The following is a 23,839-nucleotide window of genomic DNA, read 5'->3' as shown; positions in this document are numbered from 1 at the left end:
CGGTTGTCACTCATGGCTCACACGGTTTGATCCATACATTCGATTTCTGAAGGGTGATGTCTAGTAGAGAGAAAGAAATCAGCGACAAAGAGACAGTGCTCACCGTGCACAAGTTTCTCGCACACCGATACTTTCCAGAACAGGGATTGGGTATCCAGCCTGAACCCAGTCTTTGACGTCCAGGCCGGCCCGATAATCCTTCCGCCTCTGTCTGCTCAAGGACGTCATTCAGTGGACATCCGTGGCCGGACAGGAACAAAAGCGAACCCGTTCCTGCTTGCGTGCGTGTTATTGCTGCATCACTTGCTGCACAGAATGTCGCACTGGGTGCATGGTGCTATTGCTAAGGCTTTCGCTGCCGTGAGCCTGACCAGCTTGGAAAATGAAGTACTTGCTAGACAATGCAAAGGGATGAGGTGAGAGAGGAGTGGCTCAGGCCTCCACGCAGCTGCATTGCCGGCTGTACGGCTGGATTTCTTGGGTGCCGAGGAAACGCCAGTGTTTCCATGTACTTTCCCCGCACACCATCAGCACACTGCCAGAATGCTAGGCAGCCTACACGTTACCTTCGCAATGAAGCTGCTAGACATAATGGACTTTCTTTCTCACTCCATGCTTCCAGCGATAAATCGGCTTTTTCAGCTAGGGCAGCCTCAGCTTGTGCTGGGCTCGATCGGGGACTACCGTGAATGGCGCAGGCAATCTTACCGCGGCGATGTCCTGTCTGGGCGTAACCTTCCAGGCTAGAGTGATAAAAAAATTGAGTAGCTACATTATTTTGTCGAGTAGCTGTGTTAGAACTACCGGAAACTGTATACTGTGTAGTAGGCTTGCACACGTTAGCTTGTCAGCTTCACGAGGTGTCGGGCTGCGTGGCCAAAGTGGCAGTCCCGGCACTGTCTTGCTCACTGGCGTGTCTGGACTCTCCACTACATTACACAAAACCTTTCACTCGTCAGCGTGTTCCTCCGCAAGCTCGTTTATCTTCTTTTCAAGGAAAGAAGATTGACTGCAAGCACAACCCTTCCTTGGGGCTGTTTTAGATGCAAGCCCCAGCGCCGCCGGGCCACGACAGATTCTACGGATCATCGACGGCTTGGAAAGCCAAATAGCCTAGTTTTCCGAGACACTGTAGCGGTAGGAACGATCTCTCCCTTCCGTGGATGACTAATGAAGTGTCTTTGTAGTGAGGCGTATAGAGCCTGAGCCGTTGTGTCGGTAGGAACCGACCGGAAGTGAGCGATTCCTGACGGCCGAGGAAAGAACGACTCCGGACATCCTAGGATCCTCGCACCATGAACAAGTACAACTTGACCAACCTTGACGTGGTCTGCCAGCACGCCCTTGAGGTGCTGCTGCGGCCGCGATACTTCTGTAGGTCTACAGTCTTTGCTGCTTTTTCACCTAGCCGCGTAGGGCAGCTCAGTTGCACGCGGTCGCCCGCTTTTGTGAAACGTGTAATTTCGAGTCGAGGAAGGCACAGACCTATGGTTTTTGTTCCTGGCTGCAGAGAACCGTTACTGCACAGGGCAGGGCTGTCTCAGGATCTGTCCGGCAGAAGTCTCTCTTGAGAGAAGGCCTACTTCTTTGCCCATGTATACAAACCTAGCTGCGAATCTAGTGCTTCGTCCGCACCCGAGTTTCCTCCATCCAGTGGGCAACGTACCAGTGGAGAATAAAGACAGCTGTGTGTTTGCATGTTTAGATGCCTGATCTGGACACCTCTTTCACGCGGGAACACGCAGCACACGGCTGGTCCTAGTATGAAGTCCGCAGCGAAATTAGCGCGATTAAAGCTGCCTCACTGCGCTTGACTCACTGACCAGGGTGCCGTAGGCTCTCCTCACGCTCCTCGTCAGCAATCAAACCCCCGCTCTTCTTTCGAAATCCTGGAGAGGGCAGCTTACCAGCCCTTTACAGTATGTCCATCTCGCGGTTACCCGTGATCTCAACCTGGAAAGGAGGTAACCTTGGAGGAAGGGTCGCCGTGTCGAAGCTTTTCCGTCACTTCCGTTGCCAAGCCACAGTGGAAGCAGTTACCGTGGGTATACATCCTGTTATCCATATCGAGTGAAATGTTCGAGGACTTGCAAAAAACGCATGTCGTAAGGGTGGGCTCAACTCAGTTGGACTGGGTGGCTCTACGTAGACGGAAGAAGAGAGGGTCGTTGGCGAAGTGACTGTAGTCTATAACACTGAAGTCGCAAGCTGCGATTTTGACCTCCTGACTAAGAGCTGAGACTGTCTGGACCCTCTTGGCAAATGTTTCTTGCAGACCTAATCGAACCATGGCTCATGACAGCGAAACAACAGCAGAAACAGTCGATCATCAAGGCGGCAGACTACGTCGAGGGAAAGTCTCCCGGTGGTGCGCTGCCAGCCATTCAGAAGAATGTGAGCTAATTTCCGAGTGCCACAGCTCGCTCGCCACCTGAGTGCTCCGGTCACTCTGACATGCATGGGCGGGCATCGACGCCGGACAGGATGCCAGATCACCCGGAGGGCGCCCGCTGTCCCAGAATTCGGCTTCGGGGCTAACCACTCAGGGTTCTGTTGTATCGCCTCGCAGTCATGTTGAGTCAAGCCGAGGGGCTTCACCAAAAGGTTCCCCCCGGATCTTCCACTACGAATGGAGGGCGGAAGACAGTGAGAGCTGTGCTCACTGGAACGCTGTGTGCGATCAAATACCCGTAGTCTGTCTGTTTCTTGTGGCAGTAACGTTGGACCAGAATAGCTCAAGGGGCACCGAGAGAGCCCGGAGTTGCCTATTTTCGCACAGCTCTACAGTGTGTCCATGCTTTCCTTGAGGCTGGTGGATGAGGCTGAAGCACGGCATCTGCCACCGGGCACCCTCGCTTGTTTGGCTCCGTCCGCTTCGTCGACTCCTACTTCACCGTTTAAGAATGCAGTGCTAGACGAGCTACAGAAGCGTATCGCGTGTTTCTTTCTCGCTTTCCCTTTCCAGCGTTATGGGCTGCGCAGACCGACTGCTACTAAATATCAAAGTCTAGATCAGATGCAGTATGCAACAGAGTGGAAAAACGTTCTCACTCGGGAAGGTACAGAAGGAAGATTCAAGCACTATTCCGAGCCCGCAAAATACAGTAGCCTAGCATTGCATCCGATTCAGCAAGTAAGCTCTCCAGCTGTAAGGTCTGTCAGCTGCCAGCTTCGTCACCTGCAACGTTACCTCTTCCATTTCTCGTCGGTGTCAATACAAAAATCCCAGCAGTCATAAGGCCACTATCTTCTAACGGATGGGCACCGTAGCGACCCCTGGTGAGCCCTGAAAAACAAGTTGGGCACCCACACCGGCCTATTCCCGAGCGTGGTCCCCTCCCGCTACCGTCAGATCTCTTGTCCCGAGGGGACCCTCGTCCGTTCAGGAACGCTACTCATTCTTGCTTCACTCGACAGCCGCATCGAGGTAAGGAAAACTGCAGAAAAAAGTGCAGAAACGCAGCTGACAACAAGACTGACACCCGTCGACACATTCGACGGGAGAGTCCTGTCTCATCGCACGTGAGCTGGGGAAAAAATTAGCGGCCATCACCATACGCGCACACGAACCGTAGACATCGTCGGCCACCTCCAGTATTGCATCTGGGAAACATACGCGGCCAGCAACCACTTGTTCCCGCAGCGAACATACATGGGCGTGGAGTCACGACGAAGAACGGCCAAGGAGGATAGTGAGTGAATGCCCTCTTTGGGGCGTCTTGCCCTTGAGGCATGGGCCGTGTGCACGAAGCATGCTTGAGACATCTGTGGCCGAGTATCGTACTCATGTGCCCGCTTGTCGGTAAGAACAGGAGTATGTCAATACCACAAGTGGCCCCGCATCACGGCGTTCCTCTGCAACAAGCGTCACAATTCGAAATAAGATGTCGTGAGACAAAGAAGTCAACATCACTGATGCGAACCTGAGGATTTTGTGTCTACTTGCTGCACGGACTCCAACTCTAACACGCATTGAAAAAGATTTCATTATTCTGCGTACCAAGTGAAAGACGACGTGTGTTTTTGTAACGGTTTCGCAGGCTAGAAGACTGGCAAGGGACTGATGCGACCATGGAAGAAAGGGCACGGTTAGCCTCGACTCTGGAGAGGTCAGTCACTCAGCGACTTGGAGGCACGGCCTGCGAATCTGCAAGAAACCCTGGTGACGAGTCGGGGGTGGTGCGAGGGGTTGTGCATACTAGGAAACAAGGTTATCAGTGCACTGTTAGAGGAGGGCAGCTGTGCAGACGGTGGAAGCTCCCACAGCCGCTTTCTACCGATTGCTGAGAGGCAGGCGTCAGAAGCAAAAAGCCGGCACATAGAAATGAATGCTGGGGTGTAAGCCCCAGACACGGACGCCGACCTACCTTGCATATGCACAACATTCAATCTATTCTTTTCTTGAAAAGATGTCCTTGCTGCTGTGTCAACTATAGAACGACCAAAGTGGCTTCCAGCATGGAGTCCTTTGACACCACTGACTGATCATCTGTCAGAAAGCAAAGAGCGGGCGCCGATCGTGCGCAGGCTGCCATGTATTGGGACCGAAATGTAGAAAGGATGAGGCAGTTCAGTCAAGTAAACACGCCACAGTACCCGGCAACAGCTAGCACCCTGTTCTCTTTCCTCACAAGGTTAAACCTCGTGCCCGCTGTTACCGTCAAGATTTCTTCTCGTTAGAGGAGAACGGGGCGTGACCTTCAATGAACGAAGGGAAGAACACTCGGAAGTGAAGTTGCCCTCCGTCTGAGGCAGTAAACGCCACCCGGACCATGGTTTAGATGTCCGTTCTTTGTTTTTTGCAGTCTCCTCCAGCTTCAAGAGAATCTCCCCGGTTACGACGATGCTTCTATTCCACCTGGCGTCGACCCACATGACCGACTTTACCTCGAATCCTACTGCAGGTACATTAGATCGGAAAGCCGGCTTACAGACTTCGGGGGCGTACTGCTTTCTCATTGGCCTTTCCCAATAAACGAAGCAGACCGGTGGATGTCCAAAGTCTGGCTGTCTGGCTTTTCTCGCTGTTTGTAGTCAGGGTGTCAGGGGCGCCGACGGAGGAGTACTGGCGTCAAGTCAGATAATCAGACGCGAAAGGAATTTCATGGCGGTGTCACGGGGGGTCAGATAGCCTTATTGGAGGGAGTCAGCAATCGACCCTCAGCGTAGCCTAGGAGTACCACAAACATAGGCATAGGAAGAACTGGTTGCGCGTGCACGCATGTGTAAGTTTATCATTTAATCAATAGGGAAAGATGTTGACGTATCACTGGATCGACACTCCTGATAGCCGAGCACTCCATGATGGGAGCTTCATGGCCACGCCCCATGCAGACCAGCAGCAACAGTCGGATGAGAGATATCGTCAGCTGTCGATGTAATCTGGATTTCTCTGAGAAAACATCAAAAAGAATGCCTGCAACTGTGTGGACGGGGAGGCAGGCGTATCCGTGCCGAGCCTGGATCAGGAGACCTAGAAGCCCTAGCTGCAGATGATGAGGAGCCCGGGAGGTCACAAAGCCGTGCGCCAACAACCGATGCTCCACCCAGGAGAAACCTTCTCCAGAGCCACTTGTATCTCCCCTTGTAAGTCCGGGACTGGGTGGGGTTTTGCCTGTGCTCGCCTGTTCTTTCGGTGAATTTTCAGTGAGAGGTCAAATAAAGGGTTTACTATGTGGCCCTCAAACCGTACAATTGCGCAGACTTGAACAGTCTGCCAACGCCAGCAATTCATAGGACAACCTACACATACAGCTATACACAGGGTTCGAACGTAGCACGGCACTCACAAAAGGCCGGGTTACAGCGGACTACACACAGTCACAAGATGGACAGTACATCAAATGCCTATAGTGGGAATGCTCCAGCATGGGTTGGCTTCTTGCCGTCAAAGCTACTGCACATACCACCGTGGCTTAGGTCACAGGGATGGATAGAAACCTAGGGGCAGCAATGGTCCTGTGTGAATGATTCTCCTCCGCTTCCTCGTCCATTTGAAAGCTGGCCTCGACCGTGGTACAAAGAAGACCATATATCTCAAAGTGCGAAAGGTATGCAGCCGCATAGCTCTTTCATGATCCTGTTTCGTCTTGTGGGTTCCCCAGCAAAACCGTCGACTTCACCACCACAAACCAGCGTATGATGCACCCGCCACCGCCGGGACTCGGTACCATTTACACGGCTCCCAAGGACGCGGAAAAGGAGAAGGTCAAATCTACTCTTATCAGCCCTATTATTCTCTCTGAGAAGCTAGCCATCCAATAGCCCACAGTACAGTCGCCAGTAAAAAAAATGTTAAAAGTACTCTCCATAGAAATGTGGCGCTGACTCCTGTTGCATCTATACAAGCCATCTCTGTCGCTAAACGGGACCCCCTGTATGCTTTTCCGAGGGGAGAACATCGAAGTACTGAGGGTCTTTATGGCAAAACCCTCGTGGAAACACGGACTTTTCTCCGGAACAGGTCGCCAAGGCCCCGAGGATCACGACCCCAGTCCAATTTACTTGCTGCAATTACGATGATGGAACGGCCTGGTTCACGAGCGGGGGCGCGTGCCTCACGAGGACAGCTCTTCCGAACTTGTCTCAACTATGTCTGGAAATTGTTCTGCCGGGGACAAGTCTTTAGGTTGAACGGAAGAATAATAGCTTAGTATTTATCGGGAAGTACTTCGGAGATCGCTACTCAACTGAATAACCTTTCTTCCCTACTAATTCATCGCAGCTTCTCTGGCTAAAATCTCGACCAGTTCTCTCCTAGGAGAGGGCTCAGCAGTAAGGTTGACCTTCTCCCGGAGTCCTAGTTCGCTGGATTGGTTTGATTCACCTACTGTCCCGCCGCTTCCCTCTTTGAGAACAACTCTCTTTGTCCACTAGTTATGTGCAAAGTCCCGGTGACACGGCTGAGAGTGGAGTGGCTCCTTGCCGGGAATCTTTTGCGGGACTTCAGGTTCAAGTCAACTCTGCTATAGAGCAGACGAGACTACCTACTTGGGGAGCCACAGTCATCACCAACCTCTTGTCCCTAATCCCTTACTTGGTACCTTGCTTATCAAATTATTTGATGCCCGTTTTTGATCGTGCAGATGGCGCCCACGATCAAACACTGAACGGAAGGAGCGCTCTGATGTGTCACGTGAATAGACAACATCCTTACGGGGCGCTATCAGTTGAGCCAGGCAGAACGGACCACACTGGCCTGACTCGGTATCAACTATTCTCTCGGACAGAGAGAAGAGGCCCTCGTTCGATTTGTTCACTCATATCTAGTCCCATGTTAATGCCTACTATTAGCAGCCCTCCATCCCCCCAGCACTCCGCCTGCACGTACACCTGTGCGGTGACTCCTCAGGCTCCCCGCACCTTTCCACTGCCCTCTTTGGCAACTGACTTTGTCAGTCCTCAAGGGTACTCTGTCTGACCTGTCTATCTCCGTAAGTCTTCCGTGTGACGGGCCGCTGAAACGACGATAGAATGACCGGATTCAAGAGAGACGAACTGGCTGTCTCTATGAGCTAAGACACCTTACAGTCTGGGGAACATTATCGAGGCAATTGTTACACCACTGAAGCTTTCCGCTTCTCTTAAGGGCTCCGTCGTCGTAGCGTATCCATCTGCTACGGTCGTACTGAAATCCTAAATACCTTCAGAGAAGAAAATCCGACTTGTCCGGTTGATCAGAGATAGACGCGAAGACAGTTGAAATCTCGGTGTGCTTGGACAAGCCTAGATGAAAAAGCCTTACTATAGTTGAATCAGCTACCGTATAATTCACTCTTTAGTACGCACAATTCTGACGGTGTGCCCTACGTTGGAGAAGACTCCCTCACGCATAAGCCGCGACAGGCGGGGGCTGGTCTTCAATGAACTTGTGAATAGGTCATCCCTCGCTTTCAGCAGCAGCCGAAGGAAGCAGCATCTGTGCTGAAACTCAGCCTACTGAAGTTTTACGTTGAAAAGAGCCAAAAGATGCATATTCGTTCAAACCCAAAACAACTCCCGAACGGTAGAGATGAGGAGGGTCCGTCTTATCACCCTGCTTCCTCCCAAGGGATTATGAAAGCAGAGTTGATGGACTCCCTCGCTTTACTCTTCTTTGACGTTCTCCTTCAGAGACTTAGATCTCGAGAGCCATCAGACACCATATGAAAACTCATGACCACTTTCTTGACAATGAAACGATAAAACAAGATGTAGTGTCTATCCCTTTTGCAGTGTATGTACGGACGTACACAGCTCCATCGACAAAAGCATCGTCTCCAGTATGTGAAGTTCACATACACATTCGGCAACTAGGGAGACAAAATTTTACGACTTCTGCCTCTCTACACACTTACCAACACGCGTCCTCTACACTTCATAAGATGAGACGTAAAAGACAAACCGCTTTCTTTCTTCCTTCTACTCTTGCCTCCGGCAGAGCGCATCCCTCTCCCATTTACAAAGACAACCGCAGCTTAGTCGCTTGTTGCAGATCAAAGGTGACCTCAGAATCTTTGATAGGAGAGCTGATAACCCCATCGTCATTGCATTCGCTTTCACACATAGAGCATATAGCACATATAGACATTAGATGTATATATTACTAGATAGATGTAGTTGTTCCATACAAGATGAACCTGCTGTTAGGAACGAAGAAGAAGACTTTGAAAGAAACGAATGCATGTATGTGTCCATGTATCTGATTTATCGTACCTTCATCGTTACTATGCATATGTCGATACACATGCACACATCATATTCATCGTGTAAAGTCATATCAGGCTGCTCGTAGACCGGCTGAATGCATGTATCTATCTCCTTTCTGTAAGCATCCCTCTCCATGTTCTTATTCCATAGAAGAGAGACGTCTAGTCGACAATAGAAGATAGACTCCCCAAGAAGACTGCGCGACGACGTCTTCTTAAGATGAACTAGCTGTCTGTATTTTCATGTGCGGTTCTTCCTTCGAAGGGGGAGTGTCTCGCTTTTAACGTCTCTTCCTCTTGTACAAGTAAATCCCTTTCTCTACGAGCCTGAAGACAAGAAGAGATCATTCATTCGAGAGAGAAAGAAGAACAGGTCTACATCAACAATAGCTGATGACTGCATAAGAGTAGACGGATGTGGAGAATAGCTCGTAAGATCTCAATACTTCACGACTCATAATACCCCTACCTTATCTATATGGAGAAAGACAGTGTCTCCATGCTACTACAACCACGTGAACGCACAGATATACAAACATACATATCTATCTTTAATCTATCTATCTATCTTTAATCTATCTATCTATCTCTAATCTATCTATCTATCTATCTAAATCTATCTATCTATCTAGATCAAATCACCTTCCCTTGAGGTAGAACTACACCAGGATAGATCTGTTTCCCCCCAGAGCAGGGAGAGGCACCTCCAGCACGTCCTCTCTTTCTTTCTTTCTTTTTCTCCTCTCTGCAAAGCTCTATGAGCTCTATCATGGCATAAAGAAGAAGACTTTCTCTTTGAAACCGAACAGACACAAGGCTATTCTTCTCGAGCATAGACAAAAACTAGACATGTCTAGATCTATCTCGCCGACCAAATAAGCTATCTCCTCACCAATTCTCCACCTGACACGTCATCCACGTAGATCATGTGTACACAAGACTCAGGCATCATAGAAGCATATGATTAGATATCCACCGTTGTCTATACAAGCAAGCCTTCTGACTCTCTCAGCCTCGAACACCTACCTCTACTACTACCGCTAATACTACTGTCTACATATAGACGCAGATACATATATACACTGCATCTCTCTCAATAATGCGGAGTCTGCAATAGAACAGAGGAGGATCACTCTGTCTTGAGTGATGTGTTAAAAGAGAGAAAGATGTGAGAAAACGATAGTGTTCGCAGAGAAAGAAAAGAGAGAGACTGAACTAAAAGAATGATAGGTAAAAGAAGAAAACGAAGGACAAGCCTGAGGACCTCTCTGATCTCCTAACAAGTCTGGTGGAAGAAAAAGAAGAGAAAAGAGATCTTATCGAAGACAGATAGATAGATGGACCATAGAACTTCCTATCAACTCTAGAGTTTCTAGCACGTCATCTATAGCCAAGTGAAGTAAGATCGATGAGAAAGAGCCTGACCTTATCACATAGGATGCGGAGCTTTTTCTTTCTCTCTTCACAGGCTTCGAGTCGTGCGGCCATTCCTGTCTCCGCCTCGTCGAGTTTGAGAGACTCCGCGAAGTACTTGACTGAAGGAAATCTATCACATCACATACACACGAAAAGACACATACATACATAGATGGATGGATTAAAGATAGTTAGACAGATAGATAGATAGACCGAAAGATACTAAGTAGAGAGATAGAGCGACAGATAAAGATCTCGTTTACTCGCCCTGGTCTTGTATAGGAGGCACAGAGATACATATCGATGTTCGAGTAAATCTCTACCTAAAGAAACGAAGAATAGCTAGACCCCCCATGCGTGAGAAGGGAGAGAGGAGATGCCGAAGAAAGAGATGAAAGAGAGAATAAGAAAGTCCCCGCATGAAAGTGGAGGCTAAAGAAGAAGAAGTGCAAGAGGAAGCCGGAGATGTGTGTGGATGATGTATAGACAGAGAAGACACTACGACTCTGAGAAGGAGAGAAGAAGTAAAAGTCTAGGAACTTCGACTATCTTAGAAGTCGAGAGGAAACCTCAAGTAACGAGAGGGCAGACACTCCATTTCAACCTATGCCACATAACCTGAAGATCTATATACATCTATACACACAATCTTATACATACGCATATATACATATATATACATATGTATATATATAGAGAGAGATGACTACGAGCGACGACTACTCTATGTGACTGTGACAGAAACACGTACACCTATCTCTTTATATGAGTGCATGTGAAAATAATAAGAGAAAGAGAGAGAACTTTGAGAAAGAAGAAGAGCTCACCTTCGTACAGCATCGATAAGGATTTCTTTGTTGATTGCATGCAGTGAATTATCATCCTTCACAGCTTCATGAGAATCTGCGGAATCGCCTACTCTGCCTCCATCTGCTGCTGTACGTACACTTGACGAGTTCTTTCCAGGCATCAGATGAGATGGATTTTCTTCTTGAATTCTCTCTTTCTCCAATTGAGAGAGAACATCATCGAAGGCCAGCTAAGTAGAAAAAGAAAAACTCAGAAGAAATACAAGAAGTGGCCGAAGAAAGGCAGCAGCGAGGATCGAGTGTATCTGGATGGATCCAGACAAGAGAGAGAAGAAAGGAAAACGAAGCCTTGTATCTCGATTTCTTTACTTATTCATTCTCCTATACCTGAGCCTTTCCTTCACACCTCTATCAGGTTCGCAGTCCGTAGACATACTCATAGAGGGATACACAGAAGAGAGTAGATGACGTCTTCTCATTCGTAAAGCATAGAGACACATTTGGGATCTCAAACTCTCTCTACCTCGCCTCTCTCTTAGCGGATTTAAAGGGAGTACATACACTCGAATCCATCCATGTGCATGAAAACAAGACACCCTCAACCTATGTATCTATTGATGACGCCCCTTTCTCACTTTCTCCACAAGATCACTAGACCACTTACACGAGAGGCTCCCTCGAGTAACAAAGATAGGACGCAAAGGGGAGTAAGTGACCACGAAGAAGAACAACGCATGACTCTTGATATAGAGATGTGAAGATACAGTGTATGTACAGCGTTTTTGGAGAGAGTGAGTCAGTAAGAAACCAGAGGAAGTCCAGAATACTTGCGATACAGATAGAGAGGTATGGAGTGTATGTACAGCTTGAAGGCAGGGGGAAAGAACCTGGAAAGAGGAAACACCCGATCCCCTTGATACAGAGAGATAGGCACGTGGTGTATATACACTCCAGCGGTATGCCTGTTTGTAGAGGAGACGACTGGAGTGTATATACACCACGTGTCTATCTCTCTGTATCAAGAGCATGGAGTGTCTCGACGTAAGTGAACATACATTGCACTTAGCATGATGCCATCCAAGAAAACGAAGAATTTCTCTTTCAAAAGGTCCTCCTATCTTCTGAGTGAGAAGAACAAGTTCGGCTAATCTTTCTCCCCCACTTCTTGTGGAGATCCAGTACTCCGGATCTTCTTGTTCCTCTGCAACTTTGGATTTCTTTCTAGGTTCATCTCCAATCTCATCCTTTCTCTTTCCTTGTAGAAGACAACGACCATCTTCGCCTCTCCCTGATGCACCTTCCCCCGCTCTTCCTATCAGAGAATGGCCTCTCTCACTTTCTCCCCGGGAGAGAGAGAGGTTATCTCGAGGTGTTGTGACACCCGACTGAGTCTCGGAATCTCTTTCTGCATGCACCCCGATAACGTGAGATAACGTCTCATTCACTCGCATATGTACAAGCGGAGAGGTCCCTGGGGGAGCCTCAGAAAAACAGAGACATCTCCACCCCACCCAGGCTTTGTGTAGAGGATGAGAGTCCAAAGAAGGAAGACTTTCTTCATTCGGACAAGCTGACGATGAAGAAGAAAGAGAGGAAGAAGAAAGATCGAGAGCAGGATGAAGGGGACGTGGGGGAAGAAGAGAAGAAGAAGAGGATGATGGGCCTATGGGTTCTGCAACAATGTTGATCGGTGAGGTAGAAGGAAGAGGAGAAGAAGAAGAATACACCGTGGTCATCATCGTTGTCGTGACTCGGTTATTCTTTCTATCCTAGAAATGAGAAAAGAGAAAAGTCTTTGAGAAAGAAGAAAGAGAAAGATTCATCTTCTCGGGGAAAGTAGAAAGAATGACTTTCCTGCAAGGAAAGAAAGACGTCCCAGGTGTCCAGAGAGAAGTCGTTTCTTGTCTCAAAAGAAACCGAGAAAAAGAAAACTAATGGGGACAACAAGAATGAAGAAGACAAGGAACACTCGCCGCCTCGATTCAACTAAAGAAGAGGAGAGAGCTGTTTCGAGACACCTTCATTCTTTTTGAGTTCAAGAGGAAATTTCATTTCCGGAGAAGAAAGACCATGTGGTTGATGGAGCAACAACTCGCCTAGTGATGACAAGACAAGGGAAGCGAGAGAAGTTACCAAAGAAAAGGAGAAGAAGAATCATTTGGAGCTCTTTATGCAAAGAAAAGAGAAAAAGAACGCTACAGGGGTCGGGCAGATGTAGAGATCGGAGGAGAAGAAGGGAAGAAGACATTAGACATGGGAGAAACCTTTCTCTTTACGAGCTCCTTGGAAAAGGGGGAAAGGACAGCACTCATTCACGGCTAGCGTCGACTTTTCGTCATCTAGACCTTCTCATTAGGAATCTCTTTCTATCTCACGACAGGAAAACTACCACCCCCGCAAGGCAGAATTCCTCTCGTGGAGAAATGGTAATTGACCTTGTTATGTTCATCGTAGGGAGTTGCACACGAGGAGTGAGGTACGAAAACACGAAGAAGGTGGTTCGTCGAACTTTCTCCCTCGCCTTATGGATAGGAATGTGAAATCCTGCGTAAAGACGGGGCTTCCTGTCGACCGAAAAGCTTCTTTGTATCTCGATGTTGCAGGGGAAGAGGAACCACCTTCATAGAAAAGTTGTCGTCTCGGTCAGGAGAGCTTCAAGCGATCAATCGAGTAGACGATTCATCCCTTTGTCTACGCTTCTCTATTGCCGAAAGAGGACCGAGTAACGTTCGTTTTTCTTCAATAGATGTGGAAAAGCCCTTTTTCGTTAATCCTGTCGCTTCCTTCTCCGTAGACAACTACAGCAGTGTGCTGTAATGATCTACACGATAGACAAGCCTCTATCGAGTAAAGGGTCTCAAAGGGAGCGGGGGCTTGGAGGAACTCTCGCTCGCTTGCAAGAAGAGGAAGAAGAGTAGGTCTTTGTGATGCTGATCGATCGATCGGTCGATCAAGTGAGCATGCCCTTTTTGGATTGGGAGGTCCAATACATTCTCTTCTTCCTTCATCATTTGTAGACACAAGACTGACGGCCTCTTCAGAAAAGCATTGCCCATTCACAAGAAGGAAATCTTCCTTCCTTCCCCTTCTTCTTCTCTCTCTCCCTCATTCGTATGATCGGCCTCATGTTGGCAGTGGCGACGGGAGTAGGATGAAAAACCATGGCAATTTTGTCGCTGGGAGGTTCACGTTCTTTCTTCATGGCTTTGAGACACCTCTCTTCCTTTTCATTTGCTCTTCCTTTACATTCTAGATCGTGCCTCGCTGACTTTGAAATTTGCATCCTCGAGAAACCGCCTCCTTCCTGTTCTCCCCCCCGATGCTCCGGTCAAGACATGCAGTTGGGTGCTGTCGCGAGAAACGATATGATATGTTCTCTTCTTTCTCTCCTCCTTTATTTTCTTTCCTTATTCTGCCGTCTTTCTTTCTCGTCTCTTGTCTTTCCTTCCCTACGTGTCAGTTGACTGAAGCTTCTCTTCTCTCAAAATGCTTCGGACGTGTAGAACGTCCTTTCCTCTCTCATCTCATTGTGAACTAACTGTAGCTTCTTTATCTCCTCCACGTCCATCTCTTTCTTTTTCTTCTCTGAATAGGAAGAGCTGTTCACAGACCTTTCATTGTCCGTGCTGTCGTGTGTCTCTTTGTCATCCTCCCCCTTTCCCTTCTAAGCGTTTTCGCTTTCCTTCTCATTCCTCTTCTGTCCATCTATTTCTTGTCTCTGCACGGTCTCTCTTTTTCTCTTGCATTTCATTCTTTCTTCTTTTTCTTCTTTTTTTCTTCACGTTTTCTTCTTCTATACCTCCAGTTCTTTCTGCGACGGCCTTTCCTGTCTCTTCTTCTTCTGTGTCTCCGACTGGGGTTTCTTTGATGAGCGACGGGGATGTTGAGCGGGCCGTGGAAGGAGTTGGACTTTCCAGCAGAGATCATGAAGAGGGGAAGTTGCTTCTTCCGAGAAATGAAGAGAGACAAGAGATAGCTCGAGAAGAAGAGAAAGAGAAAGCAAGACATTTCGACCGTCCTTCTATGAACACCCACGTAGACAGACATGCACCGGAGAACCGTCCAGACATGAAGAGCTCAGGGGTGTCTCCAGAGATAAAGAACATCGACGGGGATCGAAGCTCTTCAATCATAGTAGGAGACAGCGGTAGAACTTTATCAAATAGCAAAGAAGAGGAGACAAGAGGGATATTGACGAAAGAACCGATGTATGAGAACCCCCCCTCACAGACCGACCACGGCAAGAGTCGATCTCTCCCACATGAGAGACATGCGAGTAAGAAGAATCTCACGTCTTCTAGAGACCCTCTTTTCCAAGAGAAAGAAGAGGAAGAAAACGGTCTTACACCTTTCTCATTTCTTGCTGAAGAAGAAGAAGATTCTCACTTACAAGAAGCACCCTCGAGAAAAGAAGGGGGAGGACCAAAGATTTCGCGACCGTCGAGCAATCTTCTCTTGAGATTTCGGAAAGGGGGAGCGGCTTCACTCCGAAGAGCACAGTCGCCGTCACCCTCTTTTCAATCTTTACAGGATGCAGCTAGAGAAGAAGAAGATGAAGAGGGGGGAGAAGAGCAACAAGAAGAAGAAGGATCCAGAGACATGTCTGAATCTTCCTCTTCTTCTGAGACACACGGTGATCGATCATTTAACCTGTATGAAGAGTCTGCTTCTCAGGTCTTTGAGGGGGGATCGGCGATGAGGAGAAGAATGAATGAGGAAGAGGAGGAGGCTCGGGCCCGACGGCGAAGAAGGAGATCCTCTGTCTACTTGTATTGGCGGGGAGATAAAGGTCTTTCCTCTACGTGGACGACTTCGAGAGATCAACGGGCATTCCGTCATTTTAAGCTGAAGTTACTTGGCATAGCTCTCGTGGCCTTTCTTTATATACTTTGGAGACCTGATGCGCGACTGGAACGAAGAATCTTGTCTCGCCAAATCTTTCCTCAAAGGTTAAGGCATCTTCTGGGGTATCGAAGAAGATCTACAGAACCTCCGGTTTCTCGCCTAAGCAAGCTCCTGATCTTCTCCCCTGTTTTCTCCATAACTTTATCTCTCCTCATCTCTTCACTCTTGGTCTACTATAGCTCACACCCTGCTTCTCGAGCCCCCACTCGAAAGATCATCTTGCAGAAACGTCATATCCCCCTCTAACTTGATTCCTCGGCGTCTTCCTTTTCTTCTTCTTTCTTCTTGTCTTTTCTATACGAATCGTCAGAAGAAGTAAAAATCCTTCTTCTTTATCTTTCCAGGGGAGAGACCCTCAGTACTAGAATCTTCTACATACGTACAAGACATATGTACGTCTTCTTCTTACAGACGTCTCCCCAAGATACAGACTTGCATATGCATACATACATATGCATACACACATACATCTTCATGCAGGCTCGTACATATACGTACATATATAGGTTCATTTGGTATCTGTTGAGAGTCTTCAACAGACCGCCTTGTTTGGTCGGCATAGGGGGAGACACATGGATCTGACCCGCGACCATCGTCATGACTCCAGGGGTCCTTTCAATAGGACCATCGTAAGAATGATGTAGAGTCATTGCTTTCCATAGTCGGCTAAGGTGAGGGTGAAGAAAGAAGGATAGCTAGCCAACGACTGCAAAAGGAGGGAGGATGGAGAAATTTCCTTCTCCCCTCAAGTCTCTCTCAGGTCTGTTGGTTTCTCGAGACGGACTTTGAGAAGGCAATGGACGCTAGTTCATTCATCTGCAGGTCGCTGGTGCTATACGCAGGAGCATAGACGAATTGAAGGTGAAAAGGAAAGACAGCAAAGCAAGACGTGAGAAAAGTGACTTCGCGCGCCCCAATGTCGTTGCATCAGAAGCAGCCTTTCCGTTTCTGCTGCGCGACAGTGAAGACGACGATTCCCACTCAGAGCGAGTGGTACATTAAAAGACAATATCAGGAAGGTAGAGGCGTGTGATGGTCTGATCTGTGGTGTATAGACACCTCATTTGCCTGGTGCATAGACACCTCATTGTTTGGTGTGTAGACATCTTGTTTGCCTGATGCATAGACCTCATTTGGCTGGTGTATAGCCAGCTCATTTGCATGATGTATGTGCGGATCTTTTGGACTTCCAATGTGAAGATGATCAGGGTGGTAGAAAGACCTTTAGGCCGTGTCAGTACATTTGGTGCTTTACCGTGCTTTGTCTGTGTGGACTGAAGAGTGGAACAAAAGAAGTGCATCCGGAAAGTGATGAGGAAAGAAAGCATGGGCCTTAATTTTTTCATGAGGGCTGTGTTACTTGATGGTTCATTTCCGTCGTGAATTCCGGAGAACCGACCATTTACTTTACTGGAGAAAAGGGCTGGTCCCGTCTGAGCTTCAGCAGGAGGGGCATGTGTATCTTCGCCAAAGACGTGAGGTGTATGTACACCAGGAAAAACAAGTATATACCCGAGGAAGCTACCAAAAGCGTTTGCGCAGAATTTCTTAAAAACGTCATCATCCACATATTTTAACCCCTTTCTTCATCCTACTACAAGAATCAAGTTAGATAATACATGTGTGTATGACACAGAGATTCTCCAAACCTAAAGGTTAGAAGATGTCACGGACGCAGAGCCGGTGGACGTCATGCACTGGGGAACTACTGCCTTCATGAGGATGTTCGGTTAGTTACAGTATGAGGCAGATAAGTCTGTGGCAGTAGCCTATGTGTCTATCTGTCTACCTTTAATGGATGGGTTATCTTCCCACGTTTAGTCTATCAATCTATACATGCGCGAAAGTTAGAAAGCAGGACAGTCACACGGGAGCGATAGTGAAGTGACCTGAAGACTGGTGCTTCACGGCATGAGGATCGTCGGTACGGCCTAAGGTCGGAGAAGGCGAGCGATACCGTCGTGGATCTTATGAAAACAGAAGAAAGACATGGATCACCATCACATCCCAGTGTAAGGATCACGTGACACTTCCTGACAAATGCACCTTATGTCCTTACGACCTTAGTTAGATGTCCATCTACCCTTTGTATGTGCGTGGGAGAAGTCCAAACCTCCTGGAATGGAGAGTAGCACAATGCCCTTCCTTCGTGCAGTGACAACTGGTCTGGTGCTTCTCTTTCCCTCTTACTAGGATGACTCCTATATTGGACAGGCCGACACGCTTACGCGGTCTGCGTATTCGGGTGTACGTACACCTGCTCCCTGAACAAAGTGTCGAGCTCTGTTCCTAGGCAGCCTACAATGCAGACTAAAGAGATGCTCCCCTTCTCTCTCTCTTTCTCTCTCTGATTCTGGAGTACCATCTGAACCTCTTTGCAGAAATGCTAGTGATAACGTTGTGTAGAAAGAAGGCCTTGAGCCAAATGCAAAACACCCGAAAGGACAGGGATAAGGAAGATAGATCGTGAAGGAAAGCCGAGTCTCCCTTCCTTTTCTTTCTCATCTCTCCCCTGAGTTGGTTGAATGTCTTTCTCTAGCAACCCGTCCGTTATCTTCTCTCCGTCTCGTGTGCTCTGACTTTTCCTAAAGAGAGCTACGAAAGTCGCCACGTTTTGCGTTGCCTCACTACTGTCTCAGAGCTTCCCCGCTATCTGTGCCAACGTGACACCTGCAAAAGAGAAAGGACGTACACATCGAACCGGAGAAAAAGAAAGAGAGAGAAAGAGAGTCTTTCCTTAAGAAGAGGTTAGATTCGGCTCATTAGCTCGGATGAACAAGCGCCGCGGAGAGGGGAGCGGACAGACGGGCACCCGCGTAGGGCGGCGACCATCGCCGTCGCTTTGTGTGAAGAAGCTCGCTTTCAGGCTTTTGCTTAACGACAGCTTGCTTTGAAACATCCCATTGTATATCGCCACGATTCTTTTCATAATTCTTTTCCATTCATCCTCTTAGTGTATAGCAGGAGTCAACTGCTTGAGAAGATCGTTTCTATCGCCAAGCTCTTTCCTATGTGACAAGGCATGCCAGAAAAGATCAAATCTTCATGAAAGGATTTTCTCCATTGTCTATCCGTCTGTCTTGATCTCTTTTTATAGGTGGATTGAATGGGGTCCGCGAAAGAAAGGCCGGAATTTCCCTCGTTATAAGAGCAGGACAACGATGACGTAGGGGTGTTCTCTCTTCTTGACGCCGGCTTGTCTATTTAGCGACCGGTCTGACTCTCTTTTCTTCGATGGTGTTTCTGTTGGAAGGTTCTTTTCTCTAGTTGGTTGGCCGTCTCTTCATTTTTCTTCTTTCTTTTTACGTCAAGTGAAGACGAAATGCTCATGGAGGACACCAAAGATCTCAAGACGCACACGGGAGACGGGGGTGGGTGGCGACTGAAAGAGACGTCACGAACGGAAAGAATCGGAAAGAAGAAAGAACCCCCTCGGCATGGCTCGGGTGCACTCTGTCTCTCCTTCTTACTTTCTCTCAAGTTTCGCTCCCAATGTGATCTTACGAAGGCAAGGACGGAGCCATGAGCTATCTTTCATGAAGTCTATTTTTCTTCTTATTCACGAGAAGGGAATCTTCAAATCGAAATGTTGTGGATCCTTGGCTGGTCTATTCAGTGAGAAGTTTCTCCAACTCGACTTCTACACTCGCCCCCTCATCTTGTGAAAGAAGGGAGATAGCTAGTATATCTCCTTCTGTTCTTTGGCTGTTTCGGCTCTCTTTCGCATATAAGCCGGAGGTGGCGACCTCTCGAGAGGTGTGTTTTTTCATGGATCTCCTCCGTTTCTCTCTTTGCATGCCTTTTGATTCTTCAGCGTCCTTCTTTTCTCGATCTTTTCTCAAGATACGATAACTAACCGTCTTCTCTGCGTCCTACTCGCCGCCGGGATCTTTGTTCTTTCCGACTACAACCTTGCTTCTTCTTCTTCTTCATCTTCATCTTTCATTGGTGCTTCTCCGGAACCGCACGATCGTCTTTCCTTCTGTTCATCTACATGAGGAGTGCGATTTAAGCTATAGACTTCTATGTCGCTGGAAAAGAAGAAGAACAACAGACAGACCAGACCGCTAGTAGCTCTACGTCAGGATTTTCATCTTCTCAATCTTTTGACTTGGGTATTTCACTTAGAGGTGGGAGACATGATGAATGCTTTCTCAACTTTCTCTTTCTTCTTCCTTTATTTCTTCTTCCACTTCTTTTTCCTTCTCCACATCGCAGACTTCACGGGAGCATCTCGCTTTGACGGCGAGGCTTTCTTCTTCGCTTCACGTTCCTTGTCTCCTTGAAGAAAGTCTCTGCTCTGCAATTGCATTCTCCGTAGTTTCTTTCTCTTCAAGTTCCACTTCTTGTTCAGGAGCTACGGGGGTTGATCCACTAGTAGTAGACCTGGTACGACTAGTAGCACAGGAGTAGAAGTAGAGTGACTGGAGATAGTTCACATTCACTCATATCATCGAGGTAGCATTCTAGGTTCGGTTTCTTTCTCCTTACTTTCTTTCTCCTTCTTTCCTTGTTTCTTTTCCCTTCTCTCTTTCACCTTCTATTTAGTTCTCATCCTCTCCTTTTTCTTATACGTCGAGGCAGGATGACTTCTTCTTCTTCTTCACGATGGATGGTCTTTGTATCTCATTCTTAACACGACGGGATTCTTCAAAGAAACCTTCCCAACATATTCCTCACGTCTCCTCTGATACACCGTCTTTTATTTTGTCACGCTTTTCATCTCTTGTTCTTTCTTCTTCTTCTCATTCTTTCCGATCTTCTTCTTCGATCTTCTCTCCATTGTTGTCTCCTTTCTTTCTTTCTCCATCTTCTTCCGCCACTCTCTTCTCTTGTCTTTCTTCTTTTCGATCTTCTTCTTCTTCTCCTTCTCCGCTTCTCTATTCTCTCATTGAAATTTTTCTTTCCGCCTTCCCATCCATTCAATCGAGAGTAAGCCAACTTGTGTTGTTCTCTCCACCCGGCTTTTTCTTGTTATCCCCTTTCGTGTCCTTCTTTTCTTCTTCTTCTTCTTCTTCTCCACCCTCTTTCATGGGTTTCTTTTTTTCTCTCTTGACTTCTCTTCCTTTCAAGATGCCAGACAACCCCACCAAATCTTTTTCTCCATTTCTCTCTCCTTCTCGCTTATCGAAATCTCTACACACCTCCACAAAGCTTTCTTCTTCTTTCTCTTCTCCCCCTTCAGCCTTTCCCTTTCTAGATCGATTCTCGGAGATGCCTGGAGAAACCTACAAAGAATTACTTCGACCACAGAGGGAACATGTCCTCGTCTTCTTCTTCTTTTCATCTCTCTCTCCTGTATTCTCGTTGGTCTTAGCGTCTCCAACAATCTTCCTCTTAATATTCTGTCACTATGTGATACACTCTTCTCTTCATTTCTTCCTTCTCCTGCTGGCTACTCTTTCTCAATTCAAACTTTCCTTCTTCTCTTCTTAGTTTTCTTATCATGGGTTTGAGATCTCTTCTCAGTTGAGATCTCTTCTCTCCTTGGAGGTCTCCTGTCGCTCCAAGTTGTTTCGCTTCTCTCAATTCGATTCCTAAGGAACAAGCTCTCTTTCTCTCTTTCTTCTTTCTCTTCATCTTCATCGTCTTCTTCTTTGTCTTGTTTTCTTTATCATCTTCTTAAGAAAGGTAGTTGCATTCTTTTCTTCTTCGAATGGATTCTCGAAGTCTCTCAGCCGTTCATTAATGGCTGTCTTCTTGCTCTTTCCTCGATTCTTCCCTCTTTCTTCTTCTTTCTCCCCGGTGGACGGTGTCTTCATTTCTTCTTCTTCTTTCTTTCTTTGAATCTTTTACGGCTATAGCAGGTCCACTAGTTGCTAGAGAGTTGTCTTCGCTTTCTCTTAGAGATGGAGACGGAAGGAGATAAGGAAGAAGAAGAAGGAGAGACATTCGGGGGAGAACAAGAAGAAAGACAAAAAGAAGAAGAAGAATAGTCATCTAAGAAAGCTTATCATACAGTTCGCTTTTCCTCATGCGCGTTCCATGGATGGATGGACTCTTCTACGCAAAGAACATTTCTTCTTCTTCTTTTCAAGATTCTTTCCTATTGTTCATGCAAAGAGAGAAATCTCTTCTTCTTCTTCGTCTTTCTCTTCTTTTTCTTTTTCTTCTTTGTCGTTCCAGACAGTAGAAGAAAAAAGAGGAGCCTATTATAGATAGACAAGAAAGGAGGATGAAAGATCAGTCTTTCTTCTTCCTCTTCTTCATGATGCTCTTTTTCTTTCTCTTCCTTCTGTGAGGGAGATAATTTAGACACCAAGAGAGGAAGACATCTTCCATCTAGCTAGCTAGGTAGCTAGCTAGCCAGCTAGCGTGTTTTCAACATTCTTAGCCTTAATAGGTGTCATGATGTATCGTCGTCGTCAGGAGGGCTCTGTATAGCGATGCGTATAGCAGGTATTGTATAGATATGTAGGTAGGTAGATCTATCAGAGACGAAAAAAGAAAGAGACAGATAGACCAAAGATAGATAGATATCTTCTCTGCTGAAGACTTGACTAGATTAGAAGAATTTTGGATTTCTTTGACGATCCTCGATTCAATAGAACACACACCATCGATTCTGAAAGAAAAGCAGAGAGAGAGAAGGAGTGACATTTCTTTCTTTATCTTCTTCTTCTTCTTTTCCAAGCGTCTCTTTCTCTTCATGGATTGTACAGCCACACCATCGATTCTTCTTTTGCTTTCGATTCCTCCTCTTTTTCTGTCGTGAGAGACACGTCGTGTCTTCCCCCTTCGATCAACTGGATGTATCTTTTCTATCTTCCTCTTTTCTTCCGTCATGAGGGTATAAAGAATCTTCTTCGCTTTCTTTCTCTTCAGGTGTGTATATCTGTAAGATGTTGATATCTAAGTAGATTTGTAAGAGCCAAACACATAGATCGATAGACAGACGTGAGAGAAATATACACGTATATATATACATCTCCTCTCTGCCTACCTATTCATGTACTAGCTATTAGCCAGCTAGCTAGCTAGCTAGGCATGGTGTCTACTTGTAGGGAATCCTCGTTTTCCACATAGAATGTAGCTAGGAGGAGAGTTCGAAGGAGAACAGCCCCCACATACGGACGGATTTTTCTATGTCTAGGCCTATTTCATGTCTATCTTTCTGTCTTCAAGAAACCCTTTTGAAGAGATCGATAGATGGATAGTTTCCAAAGAGCTTTTCTCAACTGTGGATTTCTTTGAAGAGATTTCCTATCTTTCTTCTGCACTACGAGAGTGTGTCTTTCCTCCTCCTCACTTTTCAAGAGGAAGAAGAAGACGAAGGACCAGAAGTCATCGCTGTCTCTTATTTTCTTTGATCTTTCTCTTCTTCTTCTTTCTTTTCATCGATTGGGTCTGATAGAAGAAGAGAAAGAAGAAGAACGTGTGTATCTCTCTTTCTTTTCCATCTTTCTTGTTCATCGTTGTGGATCATCTATCTCCCTCGGATCGTCTTCTCTTCGTGTTCTTCTTTTGCTTCTTTCTCTCTTTCTTTCTTTCTTTCTTTCTTTCTCTTTGTCTCTCTCTCTTTCTTTCTCTTTGTCTCTCTCTCTTTCTTTCTCTTTGTCTCTTTCTTTCTCTCTCTCTTTGGCCTTGTTTTTTTTTTCGCGATGTTAACGCCTATAGGAGAAGGAGGGGGAAGGCGAGGAATGAAGGTTCCCGGCGGCCCTCGCCTCTTATCTCTCAATTCACACCGGAGAAGATCACCTCGCTTTTCTTCTTCTTCTTCTTCTCCCTTCTCATCATCTTCACCTTTTCTCTTTCTCTCACCTTCTTCTTCCTTTTTCTGGACGAGGGAAGTTTCTTTCCTTCAGTCTGTCTCCAAATTTTCTTGTTCGACAACGACAAGTACTTCTTCTCCCCCCTCTTTCGAAGCTCGAAAGAAACCTCGTCTTTTCACATGCCATCCTGAAACGCCTTTCTCTTCTTCTTCTTCTGCGTGTTACTCTTCTTTCTCTTCTTCTTCTTCTTCTCGTGCTTCCTTCTCTTCAGTGTATCGTCCGTCGTCTCATAGTCAAGTTAAACAGAGAG

The 23,839-nt window shown here is 46.9% G+C and overlaps 4 protein-coding genes across 4 annotated transcripts; 3 read left to right on the top strand and 1 right to left on the bottom strand.

Annotated features, from left to right (window-relative positions):
* Positions 1-2,262: 2,262 nt before the first annotated feature.
* On the top strand, positions 2,263-5,584 carry CSUI_010598 (uncharacterized protein; the record flags this gene model as incomplete). The annotated part of the gene is made up of 6 exons (XM_068070701.1): positions 2,263-2,394; positions 2,966-3,133; positions 3,387-3,427; positions 4,041-4,109; positions 4,806-4,904; positions 5,443-5,584. Coding segments are annotated over 6 exons (651 nt in total), but the record flags the coding sequence as incomplete, so codon positions are not given.
* Positions 5,585-7,799: 2,215 nt separating this feature from the next.
* On the bottom strand, positions 7,800-13,966 carry CSUI_010597 (uncharacterized protein). The gene is made up of 4 exons (XM_068070700.1): positions 11,968-13,966; positions 10,931-11,142; positions 10,113-10,233; positions 7,800-9,014 (listed from the first exon to the last, which is right to left on the bottom strand). Exons 1-4 carry the CDS (start codon positions 12,649-12,651, stop codon positions 8,913-8,915), a joined length of 1,119 nt encoding a protein of 372 aa, XP_067917322.1. The 5' UTR covers positions 12,652-13,966; the 3' UTR covers positions 7,800-8,912.
* Positions 13,446-17,335, top strand: CSUI_010596 (uncharacterized protein). The gene has a single exon (XM_068070699.1). It carries the CDS (start codon positions 14,399-14,401, stop codon positions 16,061-16,063), a length of 1,665 nt encoding a protein of 554 aa, XP_067917321.1. The 5' UTR covers positions 13,446-14,398; the 3' UTR covers positions 16,064-17,335.
* A 1,738-nt stretch (positions 17,336-19,073) lies between these two features.
* On the top strand, positions 19,074-23,838 carry CSUI_010595 (uncharacterized protein). The gene has a single exon (XM_068070698.1). It carries the CDS (start codon positions 20,426-20,428, stop codon positions 21,251-21,253), a length of 828 nt encoding a protein of 275 aa, XP_067917320.1. The 5' UTR covers positions 19,074-20,425; the 3' UTR covers positions 21,254-23,838.
* Position 23,839: the final 1 nt, after the last annotated feature.

Source organism: Cystoisospora suis (genome assembly GCF_002600585.1).
Source record: "Cystoisospora suis strain Wien I chromosome Unknown contig_7845, whole genome shotgun sequence".
NCBI lineage: Eukaryota > Apicomplexa > Conoidasida > Eucoccidiorida > Sarcocystidae > Cystoisospora > Cystoisospora suis.
Note: the sequence above shows the minus strand (reverse complement) of the source record. Positions and strands in the feature narration are given on the sequence as shown.

Excerpts from the sequence above, each read along its gene's own strand:
- CSUI_010597 (XM_068070700.1), bottom strand. The coding sequence starts at position 12,651 with ATGATGACCACGGTGTATTCTTCTTCTTCTCCTCTTCCTTCTACCTCA. Across the intron at positions 11,143-11,967 it reads GGCATCATGCTAAGTGCAAT|CTGGCCTTCGATGATGTTCT; the intron begins GTATGTTCACTT and ends TTTTCTACTTAG. Across the intron at positions 10,234-10,930 it reads CTTATCGATGCTGTACGAAG|ATTTCCTTCAGTCAAGTACT; the intron begins GTGAGCTCTTCT and ends GTGATGTGATAG.
- CSUI_010595 (XM_068070698.1), top strand. The coding sequence starts at position 20,426 with ATGGATGGTCTTTGTATCTCATTCTTAACACGACGGGATTCTTCAAAG.
- CSUI_010596 (XM_068070699.1), top strand. The coding sequence starts at position 14,399 with ATGCTTCGGACGTGTAGAACGTCCTTTCCTCTCTCATCTCATTGTGAA.